The 18,034-nt window shown below is 46.2% G+C and overlaps 1 protein-coding gene across 1 annotated transcript in view; it reads left to right on the forward strand.

Annotated features, from left to right (window-relative positions):
- The window catches only part of QSOX2 (quiescin sulfhydryl oxidase 2), a 69,895-nt gene extending 52,152 nt beyond the window's left edge, over window positions 1-17,743 (forward strand). Inside the window, exons 9-12 of the mRNA XM_073640147.1 lie at window positions 7,030-7,152; window positions 7,567-7,717; window positions 14,087-14,275; window positions 15,212-17,743. Of these exons, the coding sequence (XP_073496248.1) occupies window positions 7,030-7,152; window positions 7,567-7,717; window positions 14,087-14,275; window positions 15,212-15,726 (978 nt within the window). The 3' untranslated portion in view covers window positions 15,727-17,743. The remainder of the gene's footprint in view (window positions 1-7,029; window positions 7,153-7,566; window positions 7,718-14,086; window positions 14,276-15,211) is intronic.
- The last annotated feature ends 291 nt before the right edge of the window (window positions 17,744-18,034 follow it).

The raw sequence follows: 18,034 nt of genomic DNA on the forward strand, positions 1-18,034 counted from the left end.
ACTTGGAGATACTCCTGTACCATCGTCTCTAGGCGTTGACTATGTGTCAGACTTCTTGTCTCCTGTGGCCTTGCAAAGGATGGGCTAAAAAAGTGGTGAAATGATTCCGCAAAATTGATGTTACCAGCAGATACTGTGGTTCTGTTACGGTTTGAGTGCTGAACACTTGACGGTCCCACGGTTGGCAAGTTGGAACTGTGAGATTCACTACGTGCACCACTGGTATTTTGTGGAAAAGCACATGTAAGATTCTGCAACAGTCTCTGCTGATACTCCTGCATGCGTGCATCCCTTTCTATGGCAGGAATAATTTCTGCAAATTTACTTTTGTACCGGGGATCTAACAGTGTGGCAACCCAGTAGTTAGGATTATTTCTAATTCTCACAATTCGAGGGTCATGTTGCAGGTAGTGCAGCAAGAAGGCACTCATGTGTGTTGCGCATCCAGGAGCACCAAGTCCCTGTTGTGTTGGTGGCGAGGTAACAATCATGCTTCCTTCCTCTGTCCTCTCCCCCCAACCTCGCACAACAGAAATGTGATCAAGGTCTCCCTCATCTGATGAGTCTTCCATCAGTTCGTCCTCCACTTCTTCCTGGGCTCCTGCACCTTCCTCACTAGTTTGGCTGCTACCATGCGCCCTGGTAAAATCATCTCCCCCACCCTCACATGCCTGCCGCCTTGGTGCTGCCGTCTGGACCTTGCAGATGTTAGCCCTTCCGCATACAACTCCTCCTCCTCTACTTCCTCCACCTCCTCTTGTGCCACCACCTGACTCCGAATTCTGTTTAACATGTGCTCCAGCATGTAAATCACCAGAATAGTCATGCTGATAATGGCATCGTCAGCACTAAACATCTTCGTCGCCATTTCAAAACTGTGCAGAAGGGTGCATAGGTCCCTGATCTGAGACCACTCCTCCAGCGTGATTTGCCCCACCTCTGAATCTCGTTGGCCCAGGCTATACGTCAGAACGTATTGCACCAGGGCTTGTCGGTGCTGCCACAGTCGCTGCAACATGTGCAGAGTTGAATTCCACCGGGTAGGCACATCGCATTTTAGCCGGTGAAGTGGCAGGCCCAACGACTTCTGTAGAGATGTAAGTCGCTGAGCTGCGGGATGCGAACGGCGGAAGTGAGCACACAGCGACCGTGCCCTCTGCAGAAGGCCATCTAGTCTGGGATAGTGGGCTAAAAATTGCTGGACAACCAGGTTCAACACGTGAGCCATACAAGGCACGTGTGTGACATTGCCCCGGCGAAGGGCCGCACCCAGGTTTGCAGCATTGTCGCACACGGCCTTCCCTGGTTTCAGGTCCAGTGGAGACAACCATTCATGAAATTGGTTCTCCAGAGCTGACCACAACTCCTCAGCTGTGTGACTCGCATTTCCCAGACATTTCAATGTAAAAACCGCCTGATGACGTTGAGCCCTACTGCCAGCATAGTAAGGAGGTGTGCAGGATCCCTTCTGCGCAGTTAGAAAGCTTGTGGCATGACCAGACAGGCTTTGGGTGCAGGTGGAAGACCGAGAGGAGGTTGAGGAGGCAGAAGCAGTGGAGGAACTTTGACATAAAGAGGATTGACGCACAACTCGTGGGGACGGCAAGACTTGGACAGCAGCCCCTTGTCCTGCTGTCACCATAGTTACCCAGTGCCCAGTCAGCGACATGTAACGCCCCTGTCCATGCCTTCTCGTCCAAGTGTCTGTGGTGAAGTGCACCCTGTCACACACAGAGTTTCTCAAAGAAGCGGTGATGTTGTGTGCGACATGCTGGTGGAGCGCAGGCACACGTTTCTTTGAGAAGTAGTGCCGACTGGGCATCTGGTACTGGGGCACTGCGACGGACATAAGGTCTCGAAAATCCTCTGTGTCCACCAGGCGGAAAGGCAGCATTTCTGTAGCCAAGAGCTTGCAGATGGTGAAATTCAACCTCTTAGCTTTCTCATGGCTAGGAGGAAATGGTCTTTTACTTGTCCACATCTGAGGGACCGAGGGCTGGCTATTGTGCTTAGACGGGGTTGATAAGGGTGTCCCCGGCAAACTGCCGGTCTGTGAGGAAGATGCAGGCGGACATGTTAGGTTGCCTTGATCCAAAGGTGGTGCTATCGATGTCGGACAGCGCTCAAGACCAGCTGGTGTTACCACCTCCAAAGAAAATGATGACCTGCCAATCACGCTGGCTGTTGCGGGTAAAGAGGTGGAAGGTCTGCGCCCCAAAACAGGTGTGACTGCTGTCCCCCCAGTCACAGAGGATGAAGAGGCCGCGGATGCACAAGATATGGCAGACGGTGGTTGGCCCGGCCGGCTAGGCAGCATTGTAGCACACTGAGCTTCCCACTGCAACTTATGCTTCATGTCCATGTGCCGGTTCATGCATGAAGTACTCAAACTATGTATTTTTTGGCCTCTACTTAGCTTTTGCTGACAAATGTTACAGATAACACAAGTTGGGTCATCTTTATGGATCTGAAAAAATGCCCAGGCTATGCAAGGCTTAGCACCCATGCGACCTGAAGAGCCACCACGACTTGTGGTGAGAGGCAGAGTTGTGTTTGAGGATGCAGTTGTTGACGTGCTTCCAGTACTACGTCTCTGTCCAGGAAGGCGCAACCTGACCTCGTCGTCACTAGCATCTTCCTCCACCTCCTCTGCTGACCTCATCTCTTGGCTGACTGTGGGTTGACAGTAAGTGGGATCTCCAACCTCATCATCATCACCCTGTGCGTTATCACACCCGTCGTCCTCAGAGCCAACCTGTTCCTGCCCTGACAAAAAACTAAAGTTGTCGCTCCAATCAGGTATTTGAGTCTTATCATCGTCTTCCTCATTGTCTCCACCAACAGGAGTTACAGTTTGGGAATGAGGGTCTACATTATGGTCAGAACCTTCTGCGTCTGGTCCTGGATCCGACTCATAAAGATTCTGGGCATCAGTGCAGATCATTTCCTCGTCTGGATTCACAGAAGCGCTGGAGTCGACCTCTGATTCCCAGGCTATAGTATGAGTAAACAGCTCTGCAGACTCAACCATCTGTTCTACCTCATACTCAGACGGGCAGCTGGAGATTTGGGAGCTGTGAGGAAGCAAGTGCGATTTGGGTGACACCTTTGAGGACTGGAGTATTTGTGATGTTGAAGTTGATGTGGAGGAGAGCCCACTTAAAGGAGCACTTGATATCCGTTGAAGCACCTGCTGTTTTTATGCCTCATCTGGAATTTGTAGCGATTGGCGTGGCCGTAAGAAAGGGATCTTATCACATTGTCCGCTAAAAGTAGTAGACATTTTAGTTTGGCTGGAAGATGGTCTTTCTTCTGCACCTACCCCACGGACACAACCTTTTTTCCCCTTCCCAACACGCCTATTCCCCTTTCCACCAGCAGCAGGCCTTTTTCCACTCATTTTGGTGGTTAACTAATTCACAACTCTGGAGTTGTTTGCACACAAAAAACAATGGATGGTAACCGAGCAGAGCTGAGTGGCCAAACTGTGGTATTAGGCCAAAACTATTGGCTGGGTTAGATGCAGAAAAAAATTATTTTTAATTTGCAACCTGATGGAGGTCAGTATAGATGGACTAATAGACCAAGTCCCACACACCGCTAGAAGCCCAAATATTTTTTCAGAGCTAGATGCAGAAAATTTTTTTATTCAATTTGCAACCTGATGGAGGTCAGTATAGATGGACTAATAGACCAAGTCCCACACACTGCTAGAAGCCCAAATATTTTTTCAGAGCTAGATGCAGAAAAAAATTATTTTTAATTTGCAACCTGATGGAGGTCAGTATAGATGGACTAATAGACCAAATCCCACACACCGCTAGAAGCCCAAATATTTTTTCAGAGCTAGATGCAGAAAAAAATTATTTTTAATTTGCAACCTGATGGAGGTCAGTATAGATGGACTAATAGAATGATGCTATGCCCAAAAGATTTTACTTCACTAGGTGCAGTAAAAAAATTGGTATTCTATGCACAGGTGGTATATCTTGCAACACAGATAGGCTACTCCACTGACTAACACACTCTGCAATAGGCCAAAAAGGATTAGCTTTGCTAGATTCAGCCAAATGCTGTGAAAAAAACTTGCACAGCACTGGCACAGACCTGCCTGGCAAAAACTGATAGGAACTGATGTAACCTAGTCCTGAAAAGGACTCCAATTACAATTAGTCTTTACTCCCACAACCTATCTATTTAAGAGCACAGACCTGCTTGATAAAAGTCGTAGGAAATGCTGTAACCTAGTCCTTAAAAGGACTGCAATCACAACTATTCCCTACTCCCAAGCTATCTGTAGATTTGTGCGAAAATTGGCTTGAAATTAACAAGGTATAGCGCACACAGCAACAGCGGTGCAGTCTAACACGCAGCTGCAGCAGTGAGAAAATGGTGGCGACGGGGAAAATGGCTTGGTCTTATAGGGCAAGGACATGTGACATACACTGCCAATCACACATGCCCTTGCTTGTGTGAAAAAAAGCACTTCACTCCGTGTGTGCGCTGCTGATAGGCTGACAGATTGCACCTCCCCACTGTAAATGCGGGAAAGAGAAAAAAAAATGGAGATCTTCATTGTTCCTGCAGAGATCCATCCCCTGCCCCTCCCCCCACCCCACTGTACACTCAAACTGCGTATTAACATTAATTTTCATCATTACTGAGAAAAAATCCAGTTATGATTTTGGTGCACGAACAGTTATCGAACATAACCTCGAACAGCCGAATTTTTCTCAAATTGTTCGTGTTCGCCGAACGGCTCGAACACCGCCCAAAACAGCTCGAATTTGAGATTGGCGAACAGTTCGAGTAGAACAACGCTCATCTCTATTAGTGAGTAGAGAAGAAGTAGAGAAGAGAAGCAGCATAGGAAGAAACATCAGGAGCTCTGTGGGAGCAGTGCTACAAGGAGTCAGGGGCTGGCAGCTGCAGAGCTCGCCCTGACTGAGAAGTTATCACCGGACCCGGAGTCCGAGGCTGTGGGGATTAACTCCTATCCAGCAGCAGAAACCGACCGGCAGGGGATTTCAGGTCCTCTGGCCCAGAAACCCGAAGGCACGGTCACACGCATGGGACCAGCACCGCCGTCGTGGAGCGGAAGCTACTAGAAGGCCCCGAGTCACCGGCCATACGGGTGAGCACCACACGGTACACTCAGGGACGTGGGCTACTTATACTCGCCTCTAGCAAGGTAGCCGGAAGAGTATCGTTAGTTTGGGAGGCCTACAACTCCGCCTGGCCAGGGGAGATCCCATCTGCTCAAGGACTGACCAGGCCCCAATCGCTAGCCAGTACTCCGGGAGGGTCTATCTTTGTCACCAGTAAAGACCCTGAACTACACCGTACCGTCTCCGAGTGGTTCCTGCTACCCCCATCATCCACGTCGGCTGCCCTGAGGCCATACCTCTCCCGTTGGGGGTTATACTATCACGCTGCACAATCCTACCACCGGCCTCAGCGGTCTGCCCTGCAGCAGCAGCTCCTTAGCTGTACTCAACGGGTGGCGTAGTCGTCCAACATCTACCGCTACTACAGCGCCACTTAGTCTGACTCCCTGGGCACGGACCGGATCACCGCCACGAGACTACAACTCTCAAGAGATCCGGCTCCGGGTAAGCTCCCGCGTGCGCAACGCAGTGCGACACAGGCCCAGGGGCGCGTCACTTTCATATTGTCTGCTGAGGGTCTTTACTTCTTTCCTTTTTACACCTAATCTCCAGTGTGTTAGCTTTACTGCGCCTTCTCCCCTGCTGTATCCGAAAGGCTTGGATGGATTACTGCGGCAATCACATGTACATGTGTTTTCTGTGGCGCTATATTGGGTTACATACCCCGGTGTGACGGTGTTATTCCTGCAGGAATTATATCATCCACGCAGCTACAGATGGCGGCATTATCCCATGAAATGTAACACTGGCAACACGAGGAAACAGCGGGAGCGGACATTAAGAAGATTGTTATTGTCACCTCAGACGTTGTAATTAATTTATAAAGTTGTGTGGGATTATATCTGATCCCTGGAAGGGTCGGGTCCTTTTTGTATCGCAGAATGAATGTCGTTAAAATGAAACTTAAAAAACAAGGGCGGAATAAAATATATATATATTTTTTTTTACTTTTTCCCCAAAAAATTTCCCTAGAAAATACAATAAATAGCGGTCAAAACATCGTATATATCCCACAATGGTATCGATAGCTATGCCAAATTTTTCAGAATGTCTCTAGCTACACCTTATAATGCACCCCCTTGCCACCTTATGTGCTACTTGTTCCCATCAGTTCCATTGTCATGGGAGAGAGCGACCAGATTGGCAGCAGTGATGGAGCTGTCATATGAAAGGTACCAACAGACCCTATTGACTCAAATGGGGTCTGCTGTAAAGTCCCTCATCTGTCTGCTCGAGATATTATTGTACAAGTACAGATATTAATTCATTGCTATTGAAGCGATTTCCTTTTGGATTTTACCTTGATGCTTGTTCTTTTATTCTTGAAATCACGTGGGTGTAAGGTGGCGCTGCCCTGCTTTTTCGATAGGATCTGGTTCCATGTGATGCCAGGGGGGCAGCGTGGTGTTGGATGCCTGTTGCTGGGTGTCTGCACGCCCGCCTGAGCACACTCCTCCTGCCGGCCTGTTGCCCAATGCCGCAGCAAGGTCAGAAATCTGTGTGTCCTGGAAGAAAGTGAAGTGTTAATCTGCGTGTCATGTTATCTGTGCTCCTGCTCATGGCTCCACTCTCCAGATAAGTTCTCTCTGTTCTCATTTAGAGATCCTGGACACTTGCCGAAGGGAGTAAGGATTGATCAGGGAAAAAAAAATTGCTGCTGGATACAGCGCCACCCTTGTCAGTGGGTGGTATGTGGTATTACAACTCAACCCTATTCAAACGAGTGAGGATGAGCCAAAATAATCAGCCCTTTGTCCAAGGATGGGGTATAAAGTCTGGAGACTTATCGTTTCTTTTACTGTGAAGTTTTATTTTCTCGTATAACTTTTTTTTTTTTTTTTTTTCTTGACTTTTCATCCAGTTGTTTCCGGGGCGCCCCCATGTGGTGAAACTTCTGGAAACGTTGCAGGAGTGGCTGGTCAGTATGCCGCTGGACAAGATCCCTTATGACGCCATCTTAGACCTGGTCAACAACAAAATGCGGGTGAGTCGCTGGATCCGCAGCTTTCACAATATCGTACAAAGTGCAGATAATCCAGAGTGTCTGATAATCTGCTACTTTTCTACCTTTACAAATGAGTTTTAGAAATTGTTAATCTTGCACCTAATGGATTATAGGAATGCTGGATTAAAGGGGTTGTGCAGCACCCTTCCCTTTTACCCGCGCCCTATTATTTAGGGTGGTACTTGCATGTCTCCTGCGCATTCTCAGATCGTTGCACACGTACTGTCCCATGTGCTCTGTGCAGCGGGGTCACATATGATGTCAGACTAGGCAGAAATTGAGGGGCAGTGCACAACCCCTATAAATAAATTTCCCTGCACCTGTCACTATCTAGAAGACGTTATAAAACGAGCGGGTCGCCACCACTATATGTGTAATCTCATTGTTCTCTAGATCTCTGGAATCTACCTCACCAGCCATGTGGAGTGGGTCGGCTGCCAGGGAAGCCGGGCACAGCTGAGGGGCTACCCCTGTTCCCTCTGGAATTTGTTCCACAGTCTCACAGTACAGGCTGCGGTACAACCCGATGCCCTGGCAAACACCGGTAAGATGGAAAGCCCTATGTAATTTGGTTGCAGGTTGTGCTGGGAGGTGTAGTTCCTCAACAGCAACGTATTGGGAGGTCATGAAATTATATAATGCATGCCCAGGATAATAGTATTTTTTTTTTAATCAACCCCTTTAAGTGAGGCAAAATTGCAGCTAATGTACCAGACTGGCACTGTTATGGGGTGTACGGCCCGTTGCAAGAAGAGGCTATCAACCATAAACTGCACGGTTATCTAAAAACATTTTTTTTCTTAATATTCTTTTGTGCCTGGGGCAAAATGGGGCACTTTTGTGGGTACATGTGCCCTAATACCGCAGGTGGTGGAGCCCTTATAACCTTCCTTGCGCTATTCAGCTGTCAGTCACCAGTTTATCCTACAGCCCGGAGGTATCGTGAATCACCAGCACTGGGGCCGATCCCACCGCTAATATATGGCCCTGTCAGCGAGCGCCGGCCGCTCTCCCTCCGCTCTGCCTCATTATTTGATTTTAAGAAATACTGTTATTCATTGATTACACAGAAAGCCATTAGGAGCAACAGGCCAAAGCATTCATATCGACAGCACGCCGGCTCCCTGAATTATGGGGACGCCCTTAAAGGTGCGACCTCTAAAAAAATAGAATGTTGATAATTGAATGGATATTGGCTGTTGTAGGGGAAGGTCAGGAGACGCCATCAGACGGGAGCCGCCAGAGACCTGTAAAATCCGTCAAACATGAAGATGGCATTTATGTTACCGCATTCACCACCTATTATAATGAATAGGTTTTATTTTTTTTCTTTTAATACATATGCAAGGCCATCCAATAATCCGGGAATTCCAATCATATGGAAATACCCATCATCTGGCATAGACAAATGCTGCATTATCTTAACACTCATCTGATATTTAGGAGTGAGTAATTTCTGTGCGAGAGGCATCCAGACGGCGAGGCTGAAGATGTCACTTGCAGGAGTGTAGACTGCCCTGGTCCGGCTGTCATGGATGACTAGTCTGGATGGCATCCTGGGCATCGCTGACATTTACCAGCCCCTGTGATTCCATGATGCACCCAGGTTGCCAGTTGCAGAAGTGAAGACTGTCCTAGAGGACCGGATTCGACACCGGACCAGGACTGTACAAACTTTTTTGCTTAGCTCTACATGGCTGCTTTCTTCTCAGAAAAGGCACCACACACCTGTCAGTGGATTAAATTGCTGCTCCGTGTTCTTGAAGTGACTGGTGCAGAGCTGTAATACCATATATAACCTGTAGACTGGTCTGGCACTGTTTCGGAAAGATAACAGCCATGATTTCCCAATCATGGACATCCCTTTAATGAAAAATAGATGCATAAAGGAGTATGCAGGGATTAGACTGGGTATATTTTCTTCCATGAGTGACATCGCCACTTTGGGTTGTACTTGGTATTGTAGCTTAAAGGGATATTCCCATCTTCAGAAGTTACCAGTTGTCTATAGGATAGGTTACCACTTGTTCGGTGGAGGGTCCGACTGCCAGCACTCGCATTGGTCCTGAGAACAAGACTTTGCAGAGCCCCACCTGCTTGGAGCGCTAGCTCTACACGTGCACCTCCGCCCTATTCTTTGACCATGGGATTTCCAGAAAAAGCCAAGTGTTGTACTCAACAGAAAATGAATGGAGCGGAGGTGTGCACTTGCATTCTCACATTCTTTCAAATGAGGCCAGCGGGTAAACCCTCACCCAATAGCTAGTTATCACCTGCCCTACGGGTAGGTAAGAATCTCTAGAGATGGACATAACCCTTTAATGCCATATAATTGACTACTGATGAGCTGCACTACTTTACATGGCCCATGGACAAGAGCTTCGCTGTCTCTGGTTGGGCACATGCAGTCCTTCTTACCTAATCCAAAAGAATCCCCCTATGTCGTCCCTGTATGAGGAGGTTATGATGATGACTTCAGCCGTCCTTTGGGGCACACAGACTTTGGCTTGATGGCATCAGTACAGACTGTCAGGATGACCACTCTTATGGCTTCTGTGCAGCCTCTACAAGGGTTATTTTCTATCTTTTCCAAAAAATATTAAAGCAGAATATTTGCCTCGGATATCCAGGCTGATCTGCAATCGTAGGGACCCCATAAAGGGATTGCAGTGGTCTCTTATTATTCTGGTGTCTGTCACGTCCTCACTTGTTATCTTATGTCTGATAGTTTTGTTTTATTGCCTGGTAACAAGCCTGGAAATGGTTAAGTCTTTTCTTCTAAGCCAAGCGCTGCCATTGGCGGCTGCGGCCCGAATCTCGGCGCCGTCCTGTAAATGGTCCCGCGCCTGTCGTTGGCCTCTTCCCAGCACAGCCGAAAATCTGCCGGGCGCTCCTTCCTTCCGATAAAAGAATTGGGTCACTTCTAGTCCGTGGATTATGTCTTGGGAAGGTTTTTTATTTCCCCCCTCTCCTTAGATCTTGCTTTAAATCCCATCGAGTAAAAAGCCTGTAATCCCCCCGCCACCAGGTACGGGTTTAATGGCTATTGTCCACTTTAGAGATTAGGGTAAAGCAGAAATGCGGTAGTTTGTGAGGAAGGAGGAAAGGAGGATTACACGATGATACGTGGCAGATGTCAGCACAAGATCCGGACGGGGACTTAGCCAAGAAAAAAAACAACAAAATGAGCCATTTTGGCTCTTAATTCCTTAGCCCTCAGACAATGGCTGGTGCGGCGGATTGTGGCTGACCTGGCTGGTAAGAGGAGTAGTATTGAGGCCTATGTCGTGGCATTTAACCCCCTGAAACCGGCCAAAATGGGCCCCATTTATCCAAATGAAAACCTGCCCTTGTTGCCCATAGCAACCAATCAAAGCATGGTTTTCATTGTTGCGACAGCTCTGGTGTAATGAAAGCTGCGCTGTGATTGGTTGCTATGGTTCACAAAGACAGGCTTCCTTGTAGAAAGCTTGAGATATGTCTGCCGCTATGAAGGCGTTTAAACCATTGTACATAGCATTAATAGTAATTCCCATATCTATCAAACTATAGGAATGGCACCGTTATATTCATGTAGGGCTACCGCAGTCACGTATCCATGAAAATTGGTTCTTTACCCATAGCAACCAGTCACTTTGCGGCATTTAATTACCATAGGCCCTAGGGAAAGCTACAGATTGCGTCAGATCGGTTGCGATGGGCAACTTCATCTTTCAATATGGAGGAGAAAAGGAGCAAATGCTCATGCCAACCAATCTGATTCCAGCAATTGTTTTAAGGGGACTTGTCTGAAAAGAAAGAAGTAATGTGATTGGTTGCTATGGGCAATTGCGTCATTCTTTAGACCCTAGTTTTGATCATTTTTTTCCTATAGTCTTGAAAAAGAAGATGGTGTTGTCCATAGCAACTGTCGTTGCCATCTGTAATGGGTCCAATGATGGCTTCATGAGTCGCTATCTAATGGATGTCCATAGCAACTATTTTCGAACCTGTGCCGAACGACTGGTTGCTATGGAAAGCTGCGGCGGTTTCTAGGGAATTACAATATATAGCAGTTAATAACCAGCCACATTAAGGGATCTGATTCTCAGACCCCCCCCACATGCTGGGTTCATTTAGCTGAGCTTACATGTGTTTTGAATGGGGAGAGAGAAGTAATCTGCTGAAAGCTGCCCATCTTCCCTCAGAGCAAAAGGATGCGGCGTACAGACATGCAAATCCGACTTTTACCCCGACATCATATGTTGAGGAGAGTCAGTGGCCCCCAGGTACACGCCGGTCCCTGCTGTCAGGGTTAGTTGTGCGCCCCCTAGTCGCAGTAGTCTTTCCTTTCCTGCTCCAAATTGGGGTATGTTCAGATGTTGCATTTTTTGGCATGCAAAAAAACAAGAATTGTGGGTAATAAAAATTACCATAATAATGATTATTAATAGGCAAGTGTGAGGAAAGAGAATTCTCGGAACTTGTAAAGGCTTTTGGACACTTGCCCCTATTGATCTGCCGCTGAAGCCTGTATTATCATTTACTATTAATATTCCATTACAATCTAATCTTGTTTTTTTTAGTAGTAAATTTATTATTTTGCAGCAATTTTTCATAGAAAAAAAAAATAAAAAATTATTACTTTCTTCCCCAGAGCCTGTTCCACTCCAGTGATTGACCTTCTGTATATTCAGTGATTTGGGGTTATATTAATTTTGCTTCTAAAAATTGTTTTGCAGCATTTCTTAATACTGGCATCTAATCCGCTGTAATCTCGTGAGCCGGAGTCTTATTTATGTGTGACATGATGGAGCGGGGGGGCTGTCGTTGGGGGCTCTTATTAAACAATATGGAAATATGCTCTGGTGACATGCGAGAATATATTTGGGCGTTCTCTTTTTTTTTTTTTTTATTAAGTTGTACAAGTATGTTTCTGGGAAAGCTTATGCCAGAGTTGTCTCTTTGGACCTGAGTAGCATTTCTGTTAGTTATGTACCCAGCTGCCAGATTACTACTGGATTTACAATGATTGCCGTATTTCTTATCACACCACTTTACAAAAAATAAATGCACAGGTTTAAAAAAACACATGGCTGCTTTCTTCCAGAAGCAGCGCCACCTCTGTCCACTGGCTGTGTCTGGTATTGCAGCTCGACCCTATTGAAACGTTAACGCATAGTCTTTTCTAACCACATCGGGCAGGGAACAAAAGTAAAAGACCATGCACAAACACGTTAAAGTGAATGGAACTTTAAATTGCAATACCAGGCACCAACCTGTTGTCATGTGTGGCGCTGTTTATAGCAGAAGTTAGTCATGTTTTTCTAATCCTAGCCGATCTCTAGTAGAAGCTAGTATATAGCATTATGTCCGCTGCAGTCCCACATTCATGCCTCCAGCTGGCCGTCTCCCTATCTCTACCATCAAACCTATTTTGTCTGTGCTGAAACGCACACCTCTGCTCTCGAATCCTGATCCTCTCTGTCCGGATCGACTTTCCCTCATCAGTTCCTGATAAGACTCAGCAAAACATTACTGCTGCAACAGTGTTAAATATTGATCCGAGTAAAGTGGGCAGTGGCCCTGTGCCAAGCCATTAGGTGGAAGACAAGCTGCCCACTGCGTGTGCCAGCGCTGGCCATTATGGGGCTGTGGGATGTTTTTCCACTTTGCATTGCCTCTCTGTGATACAGCACAGTTGCTTTTACATAGGAGTTGACAAAGGATGTGCTACTCATAGCAGTTTCCATCGACAATAAATGAAGGGTAACTTTACAAACTTTTTGCAGTTGGGTGTCCAAGTGCCTGCTGGGTAATACTGGGCCATCCAGGTCTCTGGAGTAGGCAGCCCACGGTCTGTTGATAGACACAGATGATATTTTCTATGTTAATCACAGTCCGCTACAAGGTTTTGTGTTGCAGAAACAATCCGGCGCAGTGTGGAAGAACTGATATTTTTATGCCCACACATGAGCCGGTCTCCTTCTAAATTTTGGGTCATCAGAGAACATAATTAATTTCTATGCCCACACAAGGAGTAAATGGATTTAACACTGACGTTTTCCGTGACATTCACAGTCCATTACAAAGTCTCATGTTGCAGAAGGGAATGAGCGCTGCACCTTCTTTTCCTTGTGTGCACAGAGACTTTTTGGCAAACACAATCGCCTGAAAGTTACTGATTCTACAACGCAAGACACTGGGGGTAGAGAATGTGTTTGCTTTTTGCGTGCACTGGTGTCGCTCTAACTTGTGGGTCCTAGGAGAAAGATCTGGTACATGTGCAAAGAAAATCGCCAATAGAAGGGAAAGCACTGCACAATGATTAAGGGAATTGGCACACGTGCCATGTGAATTTTTGCATTGGACTTTAAATTATATAATAACCTGGCTCCATCCCACCAGGACCCTTAGATGGTTTGGTAAAGCCAATTTGCATGAGATGCAGAAGTTTTGTTGTTTTTTTCTTTAAACTGCAACTGGGGATTAATCACTAGTTTACAAATGTCTTAAAAGCCATTTACACCATGATGTTTTAAATGTATAAAGAAAAGTGATGTGTTACCTCTTAAGTGTATTTTCTGCTTTTTTCACATCCAAAGTAATGCCGTTTTGTGTATACAGCACCTAGGTCGTCACTATTGCAGTCTGCAGACCCAGATCCTGAATTCTTGGGTTACTCTCTCATCTGCCTCCTCCGCTGCTCCTACTCTGTAGGTTCACAAGAATCAGAGATCAGATGAAAGTGTAACACGACTACCGGACCTCTGTAGTCTGTAGCCATGGAGACCCTTAGGCCTGCATAAGAGCTGTGGCCACAAAACAGTTGCAAAGTTCACAGATTTAATTATTTACGTATCCTTTATATACGCACCATGTTGTGCGCAGTTTGGGAATATTATGGCAGCCTCTTACACTAATTTCTCCACAGAGTTCGAAGGAGACGCTCAGGCGGTGCTGAAAACCATGAGGCGATACATCCGGGATTTTTTCGGATGCCGGGAATGCGCCCAACACTTTGAAGCCATGGCCAAGGGGTCGGTGGACAGTGTGAAGACGGTGGATGAAGCAGTGCTCTGGCTGTGGAGGAAACACAATGTGGTTAATAAGAGGCTGGCAGGTGAGTGGAGGCCAGCAGAGGCTGGATTATAGCGGTACATGTAGACACACACATGTCACCATGGTCTTACTCTTATATGTGCACTTGTTCCATTAGAGCTCCCCCTACTGTCCAGATACCAGAATAAAACTACAAAAGTTTCACTATCTTTGGGACATCTCAAACCATTCTCCAGAATCAAGTGAAGGCCTTTCTGGCCAGAGCGACCTCTTACTGTGGTGTCCTCCGCCATTGTACATTGTGGTTTTACCCTCATGGCCGCAGTGTGGACATCTGTCCTGTGCATTTTGCAGGCTAAACCATTAGACAATGAGACTACCGCCAGTTACGACCATCTCACAGGAGACTGTTCTGCCCTTTCTACAGGTCTGTGACATTTCCAGACCGTTTGATATGGATGGCCAATATTATACATGGCTACAATGGGTGTCAGGCGGCAGCGATTGTGCTAGCACAGAACGATGTCTGTCGCTGGAGGACCAAAAATGTGCAATGCTGCATTTCTCCTATGAGGGCGCTGTCATGGAATTCAATTCCTTGTTGAAGGGTTTTCTAATTGATCTTGGCTTATTTTTGGGAGACTCTTAAAGAGGGATTGTTCAAATTATTCAACCCCTGTCTATAAGTTCATATACTCTAATGGGGGGGTATATAAAGAGGAGGGGGCTTTCGACATAAGCCAGAATGAAGAGAAGCTTTATAAGGTTATGAAGTTCTTCCTTATCCATACAATAAGGGGTAGCGTGATGATTGCTGGGGGCCTGACTGCTGGGACCCTCCACGAGAACAGGGCTTTGCAGCCTTGTCCCGAGTGGAGTGGAGGTGCCTATAGTACGACAACCTCTTTAACCCTATATATTTGCCTGATGGATACAAGTGTTCTGGGTGCAGCATCTGTAGGACTTACATTTTTTGCTTTTGTACCACTCTATGTAGGTGCCCCAAGCGAGGATCCCAAAAGCCCCAAAGTAGAGTGGCCAACACCGGATCTGTGCCCTTCGTGTCACGAGGAAATAAACGGGCTGCACAACTGGAATGAAAAAGAAATCCTCGCCTTCCTCAAGGGACACTATGGTGCCAACCACATCTCCTTAAAGTACTCCGATCCTGACAGCGACCGACACGAAGCAGAAGAGGAGGAGGACAACCATCACACAAAGCATCCTGGAGGGGACACTGACTCCAGACTGAAGAAACCCCACGATCAGCCAGTTGTTAGACCAGACTTCATGAACAAATTAGTACAAAAACCCATCGAGAATGGGAAAATCTCAGAGCAGCGGGAGGGCATTAAGACTGTCACCTTCCTGGGTCTTGGCTTCTCCAACATAGACATGAGCCTGTGCGTGGTTCTCTACGTCACATCCTCCTTGTTCCTCATGATCATGTATTTCTTTTTCAGAGTTCGGTCGAGAAAATGGAAAATCCGGTATAACCGGCCGTATGTATAAAGGGACAGTTTGAGGTTTTTATTTAATTTTACGCTCCCTAGTGACCATTTTTAAACTTTTTTTTTTTTTTTTTTTTTTACTAATTATTTTAATATATGTATGTTTCATCAGGGATATATATGTATGTGTTACAAAAGGATTTCTGACAGAGGTAAGGGTCACTATAAGCAGCGCTCCTGATCATAGACTGGGGATGATGATATAGCTCAGTTCTATTAATTTCAGTAGGGCAAAGCTGCAATACCTCACACGGCCCATAGACAAAATAGGCGCTGGGGGAAAGAACTTTTTTTTTCTATTCTCCTACAACTTTTTATGACTATGCGTGGCTATCTTCATCTGATATGTAACGCTGCGTGCCCATGATCCGTAATACTAGCGTCCAAAACGCTGCATTGTACAGTACAAGCAGAGTGGATGGGATTAATAGAAATCCCATGCCCACTGTGCTTTTTTACGCTGTGTAAAATTACCTGCGTTGCGTGCTTCCAAGCCGCAGCATGTCAGTTTCTCTTGCGGGAATGCTCAGTCTTCTGTGCGTAATTTCTCCATAGACTTGTATTAGATACGGAAAATCTGCAGTTCATAAAAGCACAGGCGTTGTAAGTGCATTTACGCAGGTGTTTTTAGTCTGGTTTAACCTAATAAATAACTTAAAAAAACAACGCGGGGGACCCCCCCCTATTTTTGATAATCAGCCAAGGTAAAGCAGACAGCTGTGGGCTTATTATCAGGCTGGGAAGGTCCCTGGTTATTGGTCCCTTCCCAGCCTAAAAATTCAAGTCCACGGCCACCCCAGAATTGGAGCCTCACATGAGATGTACCAATTCTGGCGCTTTGCCCAGCTCTTCAAGATTGCCCTGATTCAGCGCCCTTGATTTGTCAAAAATCACAGCTGCATTTAAGTCCTGGGGTTTGTAATGGAGAGATGTCTAATCACCTCCCATTACTAACCTGGTAATAAAAAATAAAAGTGCACACAGATAATAAAAAAAAAAAAAAAACACTTTATTTGAATAAAGACCCCCCACTATCCCTCGTTCACCACTTTATTGAAAAGAATAAAAAAAATCTCATGCAGATCTGCGGTAATGATCAAATCCAAAGTAGTCCAGAAAAGGATACCTAAAGGACAGAAATAGAGACAGTCCATTGTTCACCAATTTATTACCCAAAATATTCCCACGAATCTCTGCCGTAGTCCATGTTCCCCAAATCCAGCGACTGCATAGCAGTAAAGTTTCCGCTATTCACAGGCGCCAGGGACTGATGTCAACACTAATCATCATGCTCAGTGAAACCCGGCTTCTCTGAGTGTTGCCGTTACTACCCGGCGCCTGTGAATAGCGGGAACTTTACTGCTATTCGGTCGCCGGATTCGGGGGAAAGTGGACTATGGTGGATCTTCGCGGGAACATTTTGGGTAATAAATTGGTAAACGAAGGGACTCTTGTATTTGTTTATGTCTTTTTATGTCTTTCAGGTATCCTGGGTTGGCTGCGGGCTGTTTTTTTTAGGCTGGGAAGGGTCCAATAACCAGGGACCTTCCCAGCCTGATAATATCAGCCCACAGCGGTCTGCTTTACCTTTGCTGGTTATAAAAAATAAGGGGGACCCCACATCATTTATTTCATTAGGTTAATACATGTACAGTAAACTACACATGCAAGGCACTGATATCTCACGGATATCTGTCTATCTTTGCCCATCTAATCTAACATACGAAAGAGTCAAAAAACGCATGGAAAAATAAGTGAGCTGAGGTGCGGGATTCATGCGGAAATTCAGCTGTGTGCAATCCTGAACAAACCCTGATTGTGGGAACATACCCTAATAGTCTAGAAGTCCTAAAAAAAGTGGGTAGAAGACATGGCACCACCATTTGAATGATTGGGAGGACCCCATCTATCAGCAAGTAACATTTTATCCTGTGTTGATTTAAGGTATAGCCCCTTTAAAGGGGGTTGTCCCCTAATTTAAAAGGTAAAAGGTGCCCCAAGTGGTATGAAAAAATATTTGTGTTTTTGGCAAGTCTGTTGGCGTCACATGACCGCTGCCGCCAGTCAGTGCTCACTGATCAGCTGCAGTGTTCACATTTCATCCAAACTGAAAGAAACATCTCTTACTGTTCTGACTAAATGTGAAGGCTGCAGCAACCAGGGGCCAGCAGAGAATACGATACCATATGTGGAGAAGCGGTGTCACTCCAGGAAGGGAGTATAGTATTTTGGGTTTCCATCACTCGCTCCCCACTATAGTAGGGGACAATCCCCATTTACACCTTTCGTACCATGACATTGTGCTGCTG

The sequence above is a fragment of the Phyllobates terribilis genome, unplaced genomic scaffold (assembly GCF_046119375.1).
Source record: "Phyllobates terribilis strain yellow unplaced genomic scaffold, ASM4611937v1 Scaffold_7__3_contigs__length_470593459, whole genome shotgun sequence".
NCBI lineage: Eukaryota > Metazoa > Chordata > Amphibia > Anura > Dendrobatidae > Phyllobates > Phyllobates terribilis.